At 49.0% G+C, this 18888-nt stretch overlaps 1 protein-coding gene across 4 annotated transcripts in view; it reads right to left on the reverse strand.

Moving 5' to 3' along the window:
- Positions 1-18888, reverse strand: part of tacc1 (transforming, acidic coiled-coil containing protein 1) — a 37309-nt gene that overhangs the window by 9330 nt on the left and 9091 nt on the right. For 3 of the 4 annotated variants that reach the window (XM_042344465.1, XM_042344463.1, XM_042344466.1), the window contains exons 2-5: positions 18684-18808; positions 9478-10597; positions 6726-6761; positions 2437-2497 (exon numbers count right to left, since the gene is read on the reverse strand). In XM_042344465.1, the coding sequence (XP_042200399.1) occupies positions 2437-2497; positions 6726-6761; positions 9478-10597; positions 18684-18808 (1342 nt within the window). The remainder of the gene's footprint in view (positions 1-2436; positions 2498-6725; positions 6762-9477; positions 10598-18683; positions 18809-18888) is intronic. The other variant, XM_042344464.1, reaches the window with a different exon arrangement.

Here is an 18888-nt window from a genome sequence, read left to right on the forward strand (position 1 = left end):
TCTGTTTATTCTGTGAAGCGCTTTGAGACGTCTCGAAGACGCGATGAGGTTCTGTATCAAATGCCTGGATTATTATTATTATTATTATTATTATTATTATTATTATTATTATTGTTTCGTAACAGTGACTTGTCAGGTCATTGAAAGCTTAGAGGAAGACCGCTTGACCTGCAGAGGGTGCTGCAACACTTCGCTGTCAACTGCCTTATGTATAATATAACGAAATAATAATCCTCGCATTTGACCCGGCGCCTCATCGCGTCTTCGAGACGTCTCAAAGCGCTTCACGGGATACGCTGTAAAGTGCAGTGACTGTGTATTTTGTGGGTAGAACTTGGTATTTTCGGACCAAGGTTCTGGACTGCACAGTGGTCAGGAACCTTGGCGTGTTGTTTGACCCTCAACTGTCCTTTCTACCCCACATCTGTGCCATGACCTGCCCTGCCTCCCCCCCCACCTCCGCAACATCGCCCGACTCTGCCACTGCCTCACCCCTCAAACCCCTGAAACCTTCGTCCGTGGGTTCCTCACATCTAGGCTCCTCTACCCCAAATCCCTGCTTCTCAGCCTCCGCCAACTCTTCCTTCCACAAGCTGCAGATCACCAGAACTCTGGAGCTCGTGCCCTCTCCCTCACCAGGCTCCGTGACCCCATCAACCCCACCCTCGCCAGCTCCCCATCCCCCAAAGGATACAGTTCAGCCTCTCTGACCCCCATCCTCTGGAACTCCATCCCACAATCCCTTCGCCTTGCTCCCTCAAGGCCCATCTCGAGACCCTCCCCTTCCCATACCATCCCTGCCCTCCACCCCACCTTACCCCAACTCCCTCCCCCCATAGCTCCAGTCCAAATCCCTGACTGTCCAGCACCTTGAGACGTCCTCCCGACACGAGAGGCGGTGCGTAAACGTCATTCTGGATTGTATTTTGTCTGCGTAACCTGGAAATTTGCGGTAGATTTCCTTGTTTGCGTAGTTTTATCCAATTGAAGATAATTGCCCTCTTCGTACCCTCTCCCATTTTGCAGCCGACACAATTTCCGGGCGTTTTATTTTTATGCTTTGCCAGACCAAGGCCAACACTGCGGCAAAGTCTTTGAAGGACAGAGAAAATAAACCAACCGTGGAATGTTACGGAAAAGTAAATTATAACTCGGAGTTGCTGGTAAAGCACCAACTAATTGGTCAGAAACTGCCCCGTTTCTCAACGACAGGTAAATCTCTTCCACATGTTGCCTCAGGAAGTCCTCCAAAAAAATCGGAATTTTTTTTATTGAGGTTTAAAGCAACTTCCAAGATATCCTAAAGCTTTTCCTCCCAACTAAGGATAATAATAATACTCGCTGCATTTGATCTAGAACCTTATCGCATCCTTGTGACGTTATAAGACGCTTCACGGACTATACCGTAAAGCGAATCGACTGTATATTTTTGTGGGCGCAACGTGGCAGTCAATTGAGAGTTCCCAATCGCCCAACAACCGGGTTCCTACTAACTGCTGGTGTGTGGGGTAAGGAAACTTGCCCAATGCTTCGCCCGCCCGGGAATCGAACCCGGGTCCTCTCGCTTGCGAGGCGAGGGCTCTAACCCCTGAGCTAAAGGGAACTCCCAAAGTTGATGTTTCTGGTCGGACCGCCAGACCTCTCTCTTTCCCCTCATGCTGTGGGAAGCATTTTCCCAGCCGGTCTGATGGGAAGCTCTCCTCGTCTGTAAATCCCTCAGTTAAAACTCTCCCTGAGAGTTGAATGCACTCTGCGGACCTGTTCGACGTGGATCTAGTATTTTCCGAGCACAATAGATCATTGTGTACTCAGTCACTCCACTGACGTGACTCTTTGTCTCTCTCTCTTTCCCCGGCCGGCTAATGGGTGTGTCGATGTAGAATGCAAAGAATAATTAGCTATCGCTTATCGTAAAACAAGTTTGTCTCGATCGCAAGAAATTTCTCTTGCACCTGTGGCATCCAATTAATTATTGACCGACTTCACCGCTGAAATAACAGCCGGTGTCTACGCTGCCAAACCTTTATACATACAGTGTTGCCTTAATGGAAAGTTCTGATCAGAAGCCGTCTAAGTCCCAGTTAATGTGCGTTTGATGCTTTATTAGGGATGAATTTCTCCAACTGGTTTGCGCCCAAATGCTCAGTGAAGCTCTTGTCTTCCTTCAAGCCCCGTCTGAGGAAACTTCCTCTTCGACCGTGCTTTGCGTCACCCACCCACCCACCCGCCCACTCACCCCCACCCCAATACCCTCCAACCTCCTCCTGACACTACCCCTCCCAACTCCCGTCCAAAAACCCGCTGGACCGCTCAGAGCTCTGGGATATCTTTCTAACTTGATGGAAAGGGAACTCGCTGTACAAGTGTCATTTGTCGTCGTGGTTGTTGTTGTTGAACAGGATCAACACGCGAGTTGTCATACGTGTGGAAACCTACCTGTGAGCATACGTCCAAGACCAGAGATTGGTTTTCGTATTTCTTCACCCGGCAGGCGTTCCTTCACACACAGAGAGAGAGAGAGAGAGAGAGAGAGAGGGGGAGAGAAAAAACACAGAGACACAAAGAACACAAGAGGTCAAACCCCCGACCCACCATTTCACATTGCAAAGCTCCGCGTGTCACACACCTTTACTTTACTTTGACTTTACTTTGCTTTACAGCAGCCGGAGCGGACAAGGAATGTCGTACGATTTGGGTTTATTTGAAAGAAAGACGATGGGTTTAATCACAGCGTTTAGGCCAATTGTCCTTTTTCCGTTTGCTAAATATTGTAATAATAATAATAATAATAATAATGCTGCCATTTGACACGGCCCCTCATCACGTCTTCGAGACGTCTCAAAGCGCTTCACAGGATACGCTGTAAAGTGTAGTGACTGTGTCTTTTGTGGGCGCAATGTATCCGTACAATCAAATTGTGAGGTAAGCCCTTTGACGCTGACTGACTGACTGACTGACAATTCCTTCAAAACAAATGAAAACAAATGCCCTCGAGCGATTTCAAGTGATAATAATCCTAATAATAATCCTTGTATGTGATACGGCGCCCCATCACGTCGCTGAGACGGCTCAAAGCGCTCCGCGGAAGATACCGTAAAGCGGAGTGACTGCGTGTTTGGTGCACGAAATGATTCGTATTTACGAATGTCACTTTTATATATTCTTGAAAGCGATTCCTGCGTTGGTGGCGCTGAACCTAAGGCTGTTTTCCTGCGGAACGTGTGGTCACGTTTACAAGTTTAGAAAACTCAATCCTCTCCCCACCGACTTAGAGGATGAAATCTTTTTTTGCTGCTGTAAGTTACGCCATCAACTCTACCCCAATTAGCTGCCAAACCCATTTCTCCCCCGGACTCGCGTAGTTTATTATGTGCTGTGTTGCGGGAAAATTATTATCGAGGGCAAGAGAGAAGACGACTTTGGCCACTTGGGACTAAAATGATCGGAATACTTTGGGCCACTGAATCTATGGCTTCCCGGATGAAAACTGCGGCATTTGACATTGTAATAATAATAATAATAATAAAATAATAATAATCCTTGCATTTGATACAGCGCATTATTACGTCTTCGAGACGTCTCAAAGAGCTTCACAGTATATATATGTGTATATATATGTGAAAAATTTAATTGTATTTAACATTTTACGAGTAGTCAGTGATATCGGAGAAGATTTTATTTTTAAACAGGAGGTACACAGATACTTGAGCAGTAAGCGAGTTAGGGATATGGAGGAAAGGCAGAGAAATTTGTTTTGAATGGTGGAACAGGCTTGACGGACTGAATGGCCTCCCCCTACCCTTGCTCTCCTCGGCAAATAATCTGCCTCAGCTTCGCCGATACCACTTGGTCGTTGATACAGGAGCAGGAAGAGTTATAAATAATAATAATAATCCTTGCATTTGACACAGCGCCTTATCGCATCTTGGAGACGTCTCAAAGCGCTTCACAGGATACACCGTAAGGTGTAGTGACTGTGTATTTTGTGGGCGAAACGAATTGCACACAGCGACGTCCCCACAAACAGTCGTGAATTAAGTGACCAAATTAATAATATCATCATTATTATTCTTTTGAAGGAATTATTACCGCCTGGAAAAACGATCGGCCCAATCGACTAACTGGGTTCCTACTGACTGCCGGTAAACAGACGGGTGTGTGTGTGTGGAGTAAGGAAACTTGCCCAAGGTTTCGCCCCTGACCTGACCCGCCCGGGTCCTCTCGCTTGTGAGGCGAGGGCTCTGACCCCTGAGCCACAGGGTGTCCACTATCCCAGTGATACACTCCTGGACCAATTTCTCCTCCAGACGTTTGTTTCCCCACAACATTCAGCGTCAGGAATCCGTTTAGAAGTAACACAATTTGTCAACCGCATCGTCAAGGAAAAAGTATTGCAACGCTACAAACCTCCGTAAACCCATGACCTCTCCCGTGACCTCACGTTGAGACTAAAATTCACCTAAAGACCTCTCCGAAAAATAGGCTTTTAGGCAGTTTCCAGTGACCTGCCTCTCCTCGCTCTGTCTGTCTCCTACCCTCTCAGTTAGGCTTCGACTCGACCTGGGAGGGAGACCAGCAGACACCTCGCCCCCTCCCTCGCCTCCCTCAAGACCCATCTCAAGACCCTCCTCTTCGACCAACTGCGCCTTCAATCACCCACCTACCCCCCCACCCTCCTTCGCTCTCCAACCCTCCTGATCCCAACCCTCAGCTCGGGTCCAAACCCCTGACCGTCCAGCGCCTTGGGGCGTCCTCCTGACGTGAAAGGCTCCGTGTAAATGTCACCTGTTGTTGTTGTCACTGCTCTCCTCGCCCATGTATTACTGACCCATCACTAGGGAACACTGCCACTTCAACCATGTTGGAAAAAAGATGCCGGTGGGACTAGTTACTTTACACTCTCGCTTACCACGAAAGCTTACCGTTAAGGGTATCAAGGCCTTGGAGAGGGCACAGAGGAGATTTACCAGGACAGTACCAGGGATGAGGACTTCAGTTACGTGGAGAGACGAGAGAAGCCGGGATTGTTCTCTTTAGAGCAGAGAGAAGGTTGAGGGGAGACTTAATCGAGGGGTTCAAAATTAGGAGGGGTTTTGATAGAGTAAATAGGGAGAAACTGGATGGGCGGGCGGAGGGGTCGGTAACCAGAGGCCACAGATTTAAGATAACTGGCACAAGAACCAGAGGGGAGATGAGACGAGGAGAATTTTTTTTCCTTCACAGGTCTGGAACTCACAGCCTGAAAGGGTCGGTGGAAACGGTTTCTAAAGGGAATTAGAGAGGGACTTGAGGAGGAAAGGTTTGCGGGGATTTGGGGGGAGAGAGCGGGGGGGGGAGTGGGGCTGATTGAGCAGCTCTTCCAAAGAGCCAACACGGGCACGATGGGCCGAATGGCCTCTTTCTGCGCCGTAAGATTCTACGATTCTAAAACCAATTTTCACACGGTTTCGCTTTGAACTGAAAATGAATCTCCCAGTGAGGGCAAGAGGGTTAAAATCAGACGGTAATTGGGTGACGCCATAAATTCGCGTGGCTTTTTTTTTTTTGAATCGCCTCGAAACAACGTTTTTCTAAAGTGCTTTCACTTGAAGAAGGATTGAGGCGAAATCAGCTGATTTTGGCCTAAGACCGACTGCTCAGCAACGATTGCAAAACTGGTTAAATTAACTAACGGCCCGGAAAAACGGAAGAAAATCAATTAATGCCTTACAAAAAAGAGGGCGGGCATTCTTCAAATAGACTCCTGAATAAATTGCCTCTCGTGTAAATGATTACAGCAGAAAGGTGGCGTAATTAATGTCCGCTAATGATGTATCATATTCCTAAAGAGACCAACACATCTTACTGGGTTGGTAGTTATTTCTTACAATGCCTAACAGAGCGTAAGGAAACAGTTGTCTTGACTCTCAGCATCACTATGTCCTGATCAATTGGATTAAGCGCCATGAGACGCCATCCGGGGTGGAGGGCGCTATATAAATCCATGTTGTTGTTGTGGTCGTTAAGCACGAAAATAAACTTGAGTTTGAAAAACGTACCTTTACGAGTCTCGTGTCTCGTAATCATTACGTTCTGAGCTGGAGACGGCGAATGGGGTTCAAGCTCAGAATAATAATAATAACGATAATGATAGCGATAATAATGACAATAATAACCCCGGCATTTGACCCGGCGCCTCATCGCATCTTCGAGACGTCTCAAAGCGCTTCACGGGATACACTGTAAAGTGTAGTGACTGTATTTTGCAGCGTCCCCACAAACAGCCGTGGATCGAAGTGACCAATCTGTGATTATTATTATTATTATTTTTTTTGGAAGGAATTATCATCTCCCGGAAAAGTGATCTGACTGACAACCGGGTTCCTACTGACCGCTGGTAAACAGAGGCGCGTGTGTGTGTGTGTGTGTGTGTGTGTGTGTGTGGGGGGGGGGGGGGGGGGGGGGAGGTGGCGGGTAGTAAGGAAACTTGCCCAACGGGGCTCGAACCCCTGAGCTACAGGGACTACACTTTGTCTCATCCCCTCTCGGCTCGAGAGCATCGTTTTTCTTACGAATACGGGAGAAACAGCACTATTGACGGTATTCGCTATTGAGCGGACGGAAATGGTAACTGAGGGACCTTATTTTGCTGCATCCAATGAGTTAAGGACAGGAGAGAGAGAGAGAGAGAGAGGGAGAGGGAGAGCGCTGTGTTCTTTGTGGGGTAAACTATTCCAAGTACTTACATCAGGAAACAGAGAAACTTGACTTGTTCAATAGTCCTGGTACACACACAGAGAACAGAAGGGGAGGAGAAGATAGACATAGAGACGGACGATCGAAGAGAGAACAGACAAGGACAGGAAAAAGAAAGTCACAGACAGAAACCAGTAAGTCCGACAATTTGGTTAATCAAAGAAAAAAGAGACTTGGTGGAGCATCTGTGATTAATTATTTCGTGTCAATTGGATAACGAGAGATGGGCATCTCTCTGCCCCCCCTCCCCCCCCCCCGCGCCCCCCTTTTGCTAGTTACCTTAACTAAGGAGAGTAATAATAATAATAATAATAATAATCCTCGCATTTGACACAGCGCCTTATCACACCTTCGAGACGTCTCAAAGCGTTTCACAGGATACACTGTATAGTGTAGTGACTGTTTGTTTTGTGGGCGAAACGCGGCAGCCAATTGCACACAGCAGCGTCCCCCGCAAACAGCCGCGGGTCGAGTGACCAAATTATTATTATTTTGAAGGGATTATCACCCCCGGAAAAGCCATCGCCCCCATCGACTAACAACCGGGTTCCTACTGACTGCCGGTGAGTGCATTGCTATGTAAATCGCGTGACTAAACACTGCAGCCTCTGAACTGTGAGTATAAAATCGAGTAATACGCCTTATTTGCCGTACATCTTGAGAACGACCGCTTATCCTCCCTCGATTATTTATTGGAGGTCGGAGACGTCAAACGTTTAGCAAGAAGATCGCGGAGCGGGGAGGGGGCGGGGGGGGGGGGGGGAAAGATCTTTTCATCCTGGTGACGTCGGCTTTTGCTATCGGTCTGCTGACAGCGCTCCACAGGATCGACTGTCAAGCGTAGTGACTGGCGCGTCTTGCGGGCAAAACCCAGCAGCCAATTGCGCCCGGCGACGTCCCCACAAACCCGGTCGTGGATTGGGGTGACCGAACTGTGCGCCGATCTGTGCTGCATGGAATCACGTCCGCTCGACGCGAATGGAATGAATTTAGGCTTCGTTCAGCTTCGGGTAGGAAGGAGAATAAAAATGGAAATGTCCTGAGAAATGTCCGTGACTTGTTGGGATGAACGCCGGCTCAGCCACTGGCAAATGGTTTTAGACGGTGTGATGATTAACGAGCAATTCTTCTTCAAAGAGAGGGCATCAAATGCAATGATATGTTTTTACTCCACTTCTGGTTCTTCTACCATTAGAATACAATAATAATAATAATAATAATAATCCTCACATTTGACACCAGCGCCTTATTCACATCTTCGAGACGTCTCAAAGCGCTTCACGGGACACATTGTAAAGTGTAGTGACTGTGTATTTTGCGGGCGAAACGCGGCAGCCAATTGCGCACAGCAGCGTCCCCCACAAACAGCCGTGGGTTGAAGCCACCGAATTATTATTATTATTTATTTTGAAGGGATTATTACCCCCGGAAAAGCCATCGGCCAATCCACTAACAACCGGGTTCCTAGTGACTGCGAGGGCTCTAACCCCTGAGCTACAGGATTCCAATATTTATAATAATAATAATAATATTAATAATAATAATAAGGGACCTTTACTAGTTCTGTTCCAGCACTGACTACCACCTCCCGTCTAATAATATGGCAGAGGAGCTACGGTGTGATGGGCAGCCTAAGCGACGTGATAAATTATAAATAACTATCTATTTAATATAAGATGCTGCCCCAGGGTTGTGCAACTGGCCTTCGAAATGTTTACGTGGGTTATCAAAAGGAATGCCGTGCCTCGCGCTAAAAGGATTAAACAGTCCGATTTTTATCTTAACCGCGCGGTGAAGCTCAGCGAGAAAGGTTCGCGGTTTCGGGTGACTCGGATTGAAAGGGGAAAGTATTCAGTTGCAGCTCAAGAGAGTCAGGAATCGCAGTGAAAACCCGGAAAATATCACCACTGAAAAGCCATCGGTTATCAAACTTTTGAACGGTTCTTTGTTAACGAAGCCAAAGGGACAGTGAACACGACCTCCGCGGGAAAAACACAAGGTTTCGCTCCTCCCAATTCCTCCGCTGTTGCGTTCTTCGCAACATCTCTCTCCTGTGTTTTGTCGTAATTAATAATAATAATAATAATAATAATAATCCCGGCATTTGACACAGCGCCTCATCACGTCTTCGAGACGTCTCAAAGCGCTTCACAGGATACACCGTAAAGTGTAGTGACTGTGTGTTTTGTGGGCGAAACGCGGCAGCCAATTGCGCACAGCAGTGTCCCCCGCAAACAGCCGTGGGTTGAAGCCACCAAATTATTATTATTATTTTGTATTTTGAAGGCATTATTACCCCCGGAAAAGCCATCCGCCAAATAAGACTAACAACCGGGTTCCTACTGACTGCCGGTAACCAGAGGCGCGTGTGCGTGTGTGTGTGTGTGTGTGTGTGGGGGGGGAGTAAGGAAACTTGCCCAACGTTTCGCCCTGACCTGACCCGCCCGGGAATCGAACCCGGGTCCTCTCGCTCGCGAGGCGAGGGCTCGAACCCCTGAGCTACAGGACAACGTAGTATTTTTTTTTGTATCATTGGATGATACAAAGAGACAGAAAGAGACAGTTCGCATTATCTAATAGCAGTAACAACAATAATAATCCCGGCATTTGACCGGCCCCTGATCACGTCTTCGAGACGTCTCAAAGCGCTTCACGGGACACACTGCAAAGTGTAGTGACTGTGTGCTTGTGGGCGAAACGCGGCAGCGGGGATATGTAAAGGGGTACATAGGAGAAACTCACGTTATCACACGGGGTCTGGCCTTCTTGGGTGATGATTTCATCGCCTTCTCATCATCAGCAGCCAACACGGAGCTGTTCGTGTCCGTGCCATTGGACTGACCCTCCAGAGCAGCCGTGGGTTGGGTCTCGTTGACTAAAACCTTCGAAGGCTTGAAAGGGTCGATAGAATCATCGAAAGAATCAGGCTCAAAATTATAGGAAGCCTTTGGGAGCGTGGGGGAGTTCTGTAACTTGGGCGTCCCACCGAATGGGTTGAAATTGGGATTATCCCATTGATTGGCATCGCACGAATTCGTGCTGGGCGGGTCCTCTAAACTGTTGGCGCTGACGGATGTGTCATCCTTTCTCTCCGAGACCCCCGCCTTCGAAGCTCCCGGTTTGAGTTTCTTCCCGGCCGATTTGCCGGAGTTCTTCCTCCCCGCCTTCTTGGGCTGCGGTTTCCTGTTCTCCGCGTTTTCCTTATCGTCCGAGAAATCGAACTCCAGTTTGAGCGCTAAACCTCTGGGGTCTGCCCGCTCGCTGCCCTCGCCCGCCTCCGCCCTACCCGTCCCCGCGGACACCGGACCGTGTCTGTTCGCGGGGGGCGAGTTTTGAAGCTTGGAGCCTCCCAAACCGAAGGGGTCTTTGCTGTCGTCAAAATCATCGGGGTTGAAATTGTACCCCTTTATCCCCGGGGTTAAGTCCTCTTCCATTCCTACCCCTTCGGCTGCTTCGCCCAGAGACGTTAAAGACCGAGGTCTCGCCTTCTTCTGCTTTGCGTTGCTCGGTGTGCTCTGCGTTGGCTCCATTGCCGGGGTATTTTCCCCAGAAACCCTGCCTTCTACGCTAGTCTCCTGGCTCTTTGACGTAGCATCAACTTCCAATGAACGCAGCAGAAACTCTTGACCTATCTTTCCCGCCCCTTGAGCTATCGACGAGTTTGGTACCGAGCTAGAACCCTGGATCACTTCGACGTTAATGTCGGACGCTACGCTGCGATTTGTACCGGTTCCTATTTGGGCCGGAGGCTTGAGGCTGTGCGCGACCCCAATTTGGTGCGATTCCAACAACGGGTCATTGAGAGTTAGACTCCTCAGAGGTTGGGTCGTTTCTGGCGACTGCTTATCTTCCGCTCGCACACCTGTAGCAGACAAGGTGTAAGGTTGACAGAGAAGGAAACAAAGATCAAGTAAGAAGCCTCGCAAACCAGGTAGGGAGGAATAGTTCGTCCAGTTGTCTAGCGGATAAATTGGCAATTTTACACACATTGACACAGAAAAACCAACTACTCTTTAACCCATAGGGTTTCCCATCAAATGTACCATTTGTTTGTGTGTCTACAGCCATCGAAACTGCTCCGCCAACAACAACAGCAACTTGCATTTGCCACAGCGCAGCTCAACCGGCATTAACTGCGTCTCAGAGCGCTTTATTAGACGAGAGTAACGTAGAGTAGTCTTTCTAATCGTTGCCTTTACTCAGTGGCTTCTTAATGCCATCGCACAAAAGGCAAAAACACTGCGGAGGCTGGAGATCTCCCGCTCACTCAGCAGGTCAGGCAGCATCTATGGAGAGAGGGAGATGACTTAACGTTTCAGGTCAATGACCTGTTCGGTTCGGACGTGATGTTATCGACCTGAATCGTTAACTCATTGTTCCCCCCCTTTAAATACCGTTTCGCCCCCAACGTACACAGTCATTCCGCTTTACAGCAAGCGCTTTGAGACGTCTCAAAGACATGATGAGGAGCTGGATCAAAACGCAAGGACTATTATGACTTCCCAATGACCTGCGTACGTCCCTCCTAAACAGCTCAATTGGTTGTGAAACATCTGGGGTCTGTGTGTTCCGTATCCTCCCAACCTTTTCGTGCGGAGGAATCCTTCTGGGTCCCCTGCAACTCGTTCGACCTTAATCTTAAGATTATCTTAAAGGAAAATGGAGGAATATCGAACTGAATGATACGTTTTACGCAAACACCGACTGCCCTCCGCCCTTTGGAAATCCATCGCACTGTCCCTCTGCCTCGTTTCCTCCCTTATCTCCTTCAAGGCCCGTCTCAAGACCTTCCCCATCATGACCATGTTTCGGTCACTCTCCTACGCCCCACCCTCCACCCCCTCCACCCCCTCCTGATCCCAACCCCCAGCTCGGGTCCAAACCCCTGACTATCCAGCGCCTTGGTCCTCGTCCAGGTCCTCCTGACCTGAAAGGCTCCGTGTAAAGGCAATTATTTTGCGGTTGAACTTCAAGGCATCGATGTCGTTACTTAAAATAGCCCGAAAATGTCACTACGAAGGGGTTTTATTGTGGGGGGAAAAAAAGCAACTTCAAAAAAAAACGGCAGGAAAGGCCCAAAGGAAACACAACAATGAAAGTACGTTTTCCTGACATTATTATTTCCCAAAGCAGCTCCTGTTTGGGGGTTCCACTCCCTGCTCAGACCGGCAGAAGCTTATAAACCATCCTCGCATTTGACCCAGCGCCTTGTCACGGCTTCGGGACGTCTCAAAGCGCTTCACAGGATGTGCTGTAAAGCGTAGTGACTGTATATGTCATGGCCCAAATGCAGTGCCCGACAAACAGTAGTGGATTGAAGTAGAGGAATTTGGTGCGTGTGTGGAGTAAGGAAACTTGCCCAACGTTACGCCCTCCCAGGAACGGAAACCAGGGCCTCTCTCGCCCGTGAGGGCTCTTAACCGCTGAGCTACAGCGAACCCCCACAAGTTCTTCCCAAAGGTTCTTCTGCGGGTCAATGGGGAGCAATTGAAATCACGTTCCTGGGAGAGCACGAGGATATGGATTCTGAGTGAACGTTTCTAATCTGTGGCTTTAGGTTGTTGTGAGTTTGATCGTTGAAGGTCACCCTTCGGGGAACAGGACTGAGGCTGCGTCCACACTGCAGAACGGTTTCACTTCCTCCAATAGGCAGAGAAACATAAGGGTTGTGTGACCCATAATCACCCACCAGTTTCCGTTGCATTTTCACAGACGATTTCATACCATACGTTTCGCCTGCAAAACACACAGTCACTACACTTTACAGGGTACTCCGTGAAGCGCTTTGAGATGTCTCGAGGACGTGATAAGGCGCTGTATCAAAGCAAGCACTTTAAGGCGCTATATCATCATTATGTCATGAATAAACATTTTTTTTTATTATTTACTATTACTACTCAGGAAACAAAGTCTTCGGGAGTCACGTATTTCTGCTCGTGATCCCACCAACGACTTGAGAACAAATGAGTCGGTGCCCTCCTCCCTATCGGCGGAGTATTAGTGATGTATAATGGTGTGTTTTGCGGAGTTCCCTGTGGCTCAGTGGTTAGAGCGAAACGTTGGGCAAGTTTCCTTACTCCGCACATGCACACGCACACGCACACACACACTCACGCACACGCACACACACACATACACACACACACATACATATACACAGACACACACACACAGACACACACACAGACACACACATACATACACACACACATACATACACACACATACACACACACATACACACACACACACATACACAGACACATACACACACACACACACGCACATACACACACACACACACAGACACACACACACGCGCCTCTGGTTACCGGCAGTCAGTAGGAACCCGGTTGTTAGTCGGTTGGGGGGATGGCTTTTTCGGGGGTAACAATCCCTTCAACAAAAACTACTACTAATAATAAATTGTTCACTTCACCCCACGGCTGTTTGTGGAGACGCTGCTGCGCGCAATCGGCCGCCGCGTTTAGGCCACAAAGTACACAGACACCACACTTGACAGTGTGCCCCGCGAAGCGCGTTGAGGCGTCCCGAAGGCGTGACAAGGTGCCGGGTCAGACGCGAGGATTATTATTATCGTTTTGACCGTCTGCACACGAGTTTATCGTTCTTCTGCGAACGGAAACCAGTTACCAGTGCCTTATTCTCTCATGGCAGCTCTTTCCCTCAACCCTTTCAGTCCAACGGCAAACGCTTCAAGAGGTTTAGTTCACCAGTTCGCCGATGAAAGCCTAACCAGTCCCGGCTGACTCACTTGTCCCATTTCCACCCGCCGTTTGTCAGCTACATCTCATCACCTTTCCACAGAACAGCGTCAAAGACCTTCACAGCAAAGTGTCCGCCCTCCGGCGTGAAATTACTTGTGGGTTTAATGATAATAATAATCCTTGCGTTTGACCCGGCGCCTTATCACGTCATCCGAGACGCCTCAAAGCGCTTCACGTGATACACTGCGAAGTGGAGCGACTGTGGATGTTGGTCGAGTTTCCTGTACAACTTTGCATCCCATATTTGTTAGGAAAGAGGTATTGTTTGGTGTCGAATGGGAATCGAACCCGGGTCCTCTCGCTCGCGAGGCGAGGGCTCTAACCACTGAGCTACAGGGACTCCAGATATATCTTTGAGACAGGAGGATGGTCCAATGCCATCAATGTTCAACAAATAGGTTTTAGATGTTTGTATTTGGAAAATAAAGATAATTATAGCTTTCAACCAGAATCTAAGGAAGATTTTCGGTCCTCGAGGAGTTGGGAAAACATGGAAATTAATTATTCATACCTTGTACAGTGTCAGAATATTTCATCGCAATATATATTTAAAGACTCCCATTTCTACGTTATGTACATAGTAATTAAATAAGTGAGAAATCCCAACATCAATAGAAAGCCAATTTGATTTTAAAAAGGATAATTTATTCCCCTGGTTCTCATTGCTAATCTTGCCCCGAGCGAAGCGAAATGGTACTTAATAATAATAATAATCCTGGCGTTTGACCCGGCGCCTCATCACGTCTTCGAGACGTCTCAAAGCGCTTCACGGGGTACGCTGCAAAGCGTAGTGACTGTATGTTGTGCGGGAGAAACGGGGCAGCCAACTGCGCCCGGCGACGTCCCCACCAACAGTGGTGGGTTGAAGTGACCGGGTTATTTTCTGAAGGGTTTATTGCCCGCTGGATAAAGCCAATCGACTCACAGCCGGGTTGCTAATCGTGGCCGGGTAAATATAGTCAAAACGATATATAATTGGTCTCACCATCCGAGCTGAAACCTTCCCGGAGTTTCCAGCGATCGAGCGCAGGGGATTTCTGACTGAATAAAAGGGACTGAATTGCCGGGTGCGCGCGAGTGCCTGGAAACGTGTTGGACACTCTGTGGCTTTGCCACTCCGCAGATTCTGCCAATCGACTCGACTCAGTTCGGGGATTTGAGCCAAATCTCACGGTCGAAACAAGCAGTTGATTCTCGCTGTCGGGGACTGGTCGACTGAGCGATGACACCGGTGACAATAGACGTCGAATTTGCCGATAATAAAGGCTTTTCAACGCTCTTGTTCGAAGCCCAGATTTCTCCCCGTTACGGTTTTGTCCTCGAAAGGCTTTAAATACATGGGCTGAGAGCCATTTGGAGAGCAAACATAATTCAGGCTTTGTGTGTGTGTGTGTGTGTGTGTGTGTGTGTGCGTTTCTGTGTGGGTGGTGTATGTATGTGTGTGTGTGTGTGTGTGTGCATTTCTGTGTGGGTGGTGTATTTGTGTCTGCGTTTCTGTGTGGGTGGTGTATGTGTGTGTGTGCGTTTCTGTGTGGGTGGTGTGTGTGCGTGTCTGCGTGTTTATCTGTGTGTGTCTGTGTGTGTTTGTATCTGTGTGTGAGTGTCTGCGCGCGGGTGTGTGTGTGTGTATGTGTGTGTGTGTGTATTTCTGTGTGGGTGGTGTATGTGTGTGTGTGCGTTTCTGTGTGGGTGGTGTATGTGTGTGTTTGTGTGTCTGTGTGTGTGTCTGCGTTTCTGTGTGCGTGGTGTATGTGTGTGTGCGTTTCTGTGTGGGTGGTGTGTGTGTGTCTGTGTGCGAATGTGAGTGCGTGTGTGTGTCTGTTTGTCTGTGTGTTTGTGTGTGTGCGTGTCTGCGTGTTTATCTGTGTGTGTCTGTGTGTGTTTGTATCTGTGTGTGAGTGTCTGCGCGCGGGTGTGTGTGTGTGTGTGTGTGTGTGTGTGTGTGTGTGTGTGTGTGTGTGTGTGTGTGTGTGTGTGTGTGTGTGTGTGTGTGCGCTCCATACTGTCCCGGTCATTCAAGGATAAACGATGAGCTGTGGGCTCAGGACAAAATGGTCAATTAATAAAACTACAATGCATTCCTAGTTCTTTCTCCCTGTGTGAAAACACATGGCCTCATTCCGTGGGATTAATGGACACGGCATCAATTGCGTTTGTTTGGGGAGTTTACATCTCATCTATTCTGTTGGAAAAAAAATAAAATTGCTTCTTATCTCTCCCTTTCTCTCTCTCTCTCCCTCTCTCTCTCTCTCTCTCTCTCTTTCCCAGACAGACGAGTTAACTTTAAATCCACGTCCTGCAGCTCAAGGTCTAATTCAACTTTGGATCGACTCAACTTTATTCGGGTTGTTATCAAATGCTCTGACGGGGGGGGAGAGGGAGGAGGGAGGGGGTGAGCTTTGGGCGAGGATTTGAAGGTGGGGAGAGGCGGAGGGATCGAGGGAGAGAGTGACAGAGTTTCGGGGCGTAGAGGCTGAAGACAGGGCCACCGATGATGGAGCGGAGAGAGAGAGAGAGAGAGAGAGAGAGAGAGGGGGGGAAACGAGGGACAATTAGGAAACAGATGAGTCTCATGAAATTCTGACTTGTATCGGAGGAGGAGTTGGTGCTCACGGACGCGGTGGGATAATTGGCCCAGTTCCGTCCTGTAAACAATCTCTGCGTCTGCAAAGAGTCCGCCTACTGTTAAAAAAAAATACATCTGATGTCGCCCAAAATGGCCCTCACCCTGTTCTCAAATCTCCCTAACGACCGCGTTTGTTGACGAGGTAATGATATCGACCGCCGAGAGAGGCGTCGCTTAAACACGCCACCCAACGCGACGGGGACTATTCCTCGGTTCCCCTCCCCGCGAAGCCGGAGAAAGGATTTACAATGACATCTCCAGGCTGAGAGCATGTCCGAGATAATTGCCACGTACAGTATTATAATGAGACGCTCGGCGTCTCAGTGATGTTCAGCTATTTTTATCCACAATATCGAGCTGTTAACCACACGTTGGCTCTCCCGTTCCCCAATCCCATCGCAGCGATGCTTTATGAGGACCAGGGATTGTATATTATATATTGGATAATAATAATAATAATAATCCCTGCGTTCGACACGGCCCCTTATCACGGTTTCGAGACGTCTCAAAGCGCTTCACAGGATACACTGTAAAGTGCAGTGACTGTGTATTTTGCCGGAGAAATGCGGCAGCCGATTGCGCGCAGCCGCGTCCCCCACAAACAGCCGCGGGTTGAAGTGACCAAATTATTATTATTTTTTGAAGGGATTATTACCCCCGGAAAAGCCATCCCCCAATAGACTAACAACCGGGTTCCCACTGACTGCCGGTAACCAGAGGCACACGTGTGTGTGTGTGTGTGTGTGAGTGGGGATGGGGGTCGGGGTACGGGGGGGGAGTAAGGAAACTTGCCCAACGTTTCGCCCTGACCTGACCCGCCCGGGAATCGAACCCCGGGTCCTCTCGCTCGCTAGGCGAGGGCTCGAACCCCCTGAGCCACAGGGAACTCCACAATTCCCAACACAACCTTCCGAGAACCTGACAGAAGCTCATGAAATGTCACAGAGGACAGTTGAGTGGAAATATTACTCATCCAAACACAATACGCCCATTGTGTGGATCACCGCTCTGCTTTACATATTAATTATTACTGTTCTTTGAGTCACAATTATCATTGTCGAGAGATTGGGATGAAAAAAGGCCCTTTTGGCCCTTTTGATCTCATCGTTCCAGAATAGCCACCAAAGTATTTCTGCTCCGGGCCAAAGCTTTTTGATCCATGTCTATTTTTGGCCTAAATTGACATTCCCGGACAAAATTTGGCCGTTGCGACGTCTGAGGATAATTTGAGGCCCTTTCGTTTCGGGAGTAACATCTCAAGAGTCGATTTACTGCAAAGTGTAGTGACCGTGTATTTCGGAGGCGGCCGATTGACGGGCGCCAGCGGCCCACGAACGCTCGCGATTAAAAACGTGACGCGATCTTTTGGAGGAAGGCAACAAGGACGTTAACTCGGTCACCTCAACCCGCGGCTGTTTGCGCGGGGAGGGGGACGCCGCTGCGCGCGTTTCGCCCGCAAAACACACAGTCGCTACACTTTACGGTGTATCCTGTGAAGCGCTTTGAGACGTCTCGAAGACGTGATGAGGCGCCGGGTCGAATGCGAGGATTATTAATATTATTATTATTATTATCATAACCCTCATGTATTGCCGGCTGGGACTAGATTCCTAACGCAGGTACAAGTAAAAGAAATAAAACTGGTTATTAACAGCTTATAATATTAATTATGTTTGTATTAATAAGCACAATAAGCACTTCACTGCAAAGTGTAGTGACTGGGTATTTGCGGGCGAAATGTTGTGAATGTTACATGGGAACAAAATCTCTCTCTCTCTCTCTCTCTCTCTCTCTCTCTATATATATATATATATAAACCACACATATATGTTGCCACATCCATAAAACGGGATGTTTCTGAAACACACAATGCAGTAAAAAAAAAAGGAAATACCATCAAGATTTGTGTCAGAGGTGGATTTTATCACGAGGGCGTGAAAGGAATAAAGAGCTTTGCGGGCTCCCTCCCTCCCTCCCTCCCTCCATCTCTCTCTCTCTCCCTCCCTCCCTCCCTCCCTCCCTCCCTCCATCTCTCTCTCTCCCTCCCTCCCTCCATCTCTCTCTCTCTCCTTCCCTCCATCCCTCCCTCCCTCCCTCCCCTCACCCTGACACGTCGGAGCATCCTCCGGGAGGTGGAGGGATTTAACATTGCGCGCACATATAATAGTAATAATAATAATAATAATCCTCGCATTCGCTATGGGGGTCTTCGAGACGTCTGAAAAGAGAGGAAGGGAGTTCCAGAGCCGAGGGAGTTAGATCTTAGCGCTGGGGGTGATAGTGTTAAAACTGCACCCCAACCCCACAAGCGCCCCCCCCTCCCCCCCACACCCCCCCCCACCCCACCCCCACGTCCCTCCCTCCCCCACACACCCCCCACCCCCCACCCCCCCCCCACCGCAGCCAAAGGGAAAAGCCGTCTGTCAGGTTTTGTTGGTAGAATCGTTGGCATTTGTTTGTTGCTCCTCCTGTATCGTGGACCCCCCCCCAAATAAACCGAGCCCGTCACTGTTTGCCCCCCACCCCCCCTTTACCTGAGCCGTCGCCTGACGGCTGTTCTCCCCCTCGTTCCGATCGCGCCGCAGTCCGGGTGTTTTCCGACGGGGCCCGAACAGGTGGATTCTCATCAGGTGTATCGAAATTCCCTTCCGAGTCCGAGCTGCGGGGACGAGAACGGGAGAGAGAGAGAGAGAGAGGGGGGGAAAGGGGGGGAGGGGGAGACAGACAGAGAGAGGGGGA

Source organism: Callorhinchus milii, unplaced genomic scaffold (assembly GCF_018977255.1).
Source record: "Callorhinchus milii isolate IMCB2004 unplaced genomic scaffold, IMCB_Cmil_1.0 Scaffold28, whole genome shotgun sequence".
Lineage (NCBI taxonomy): Eukaryota > Metazoa > Chordata > Chondrichthyes > Chimaeriformes > Callorhinchidae > Callorhinchus > Callorhinchus milii.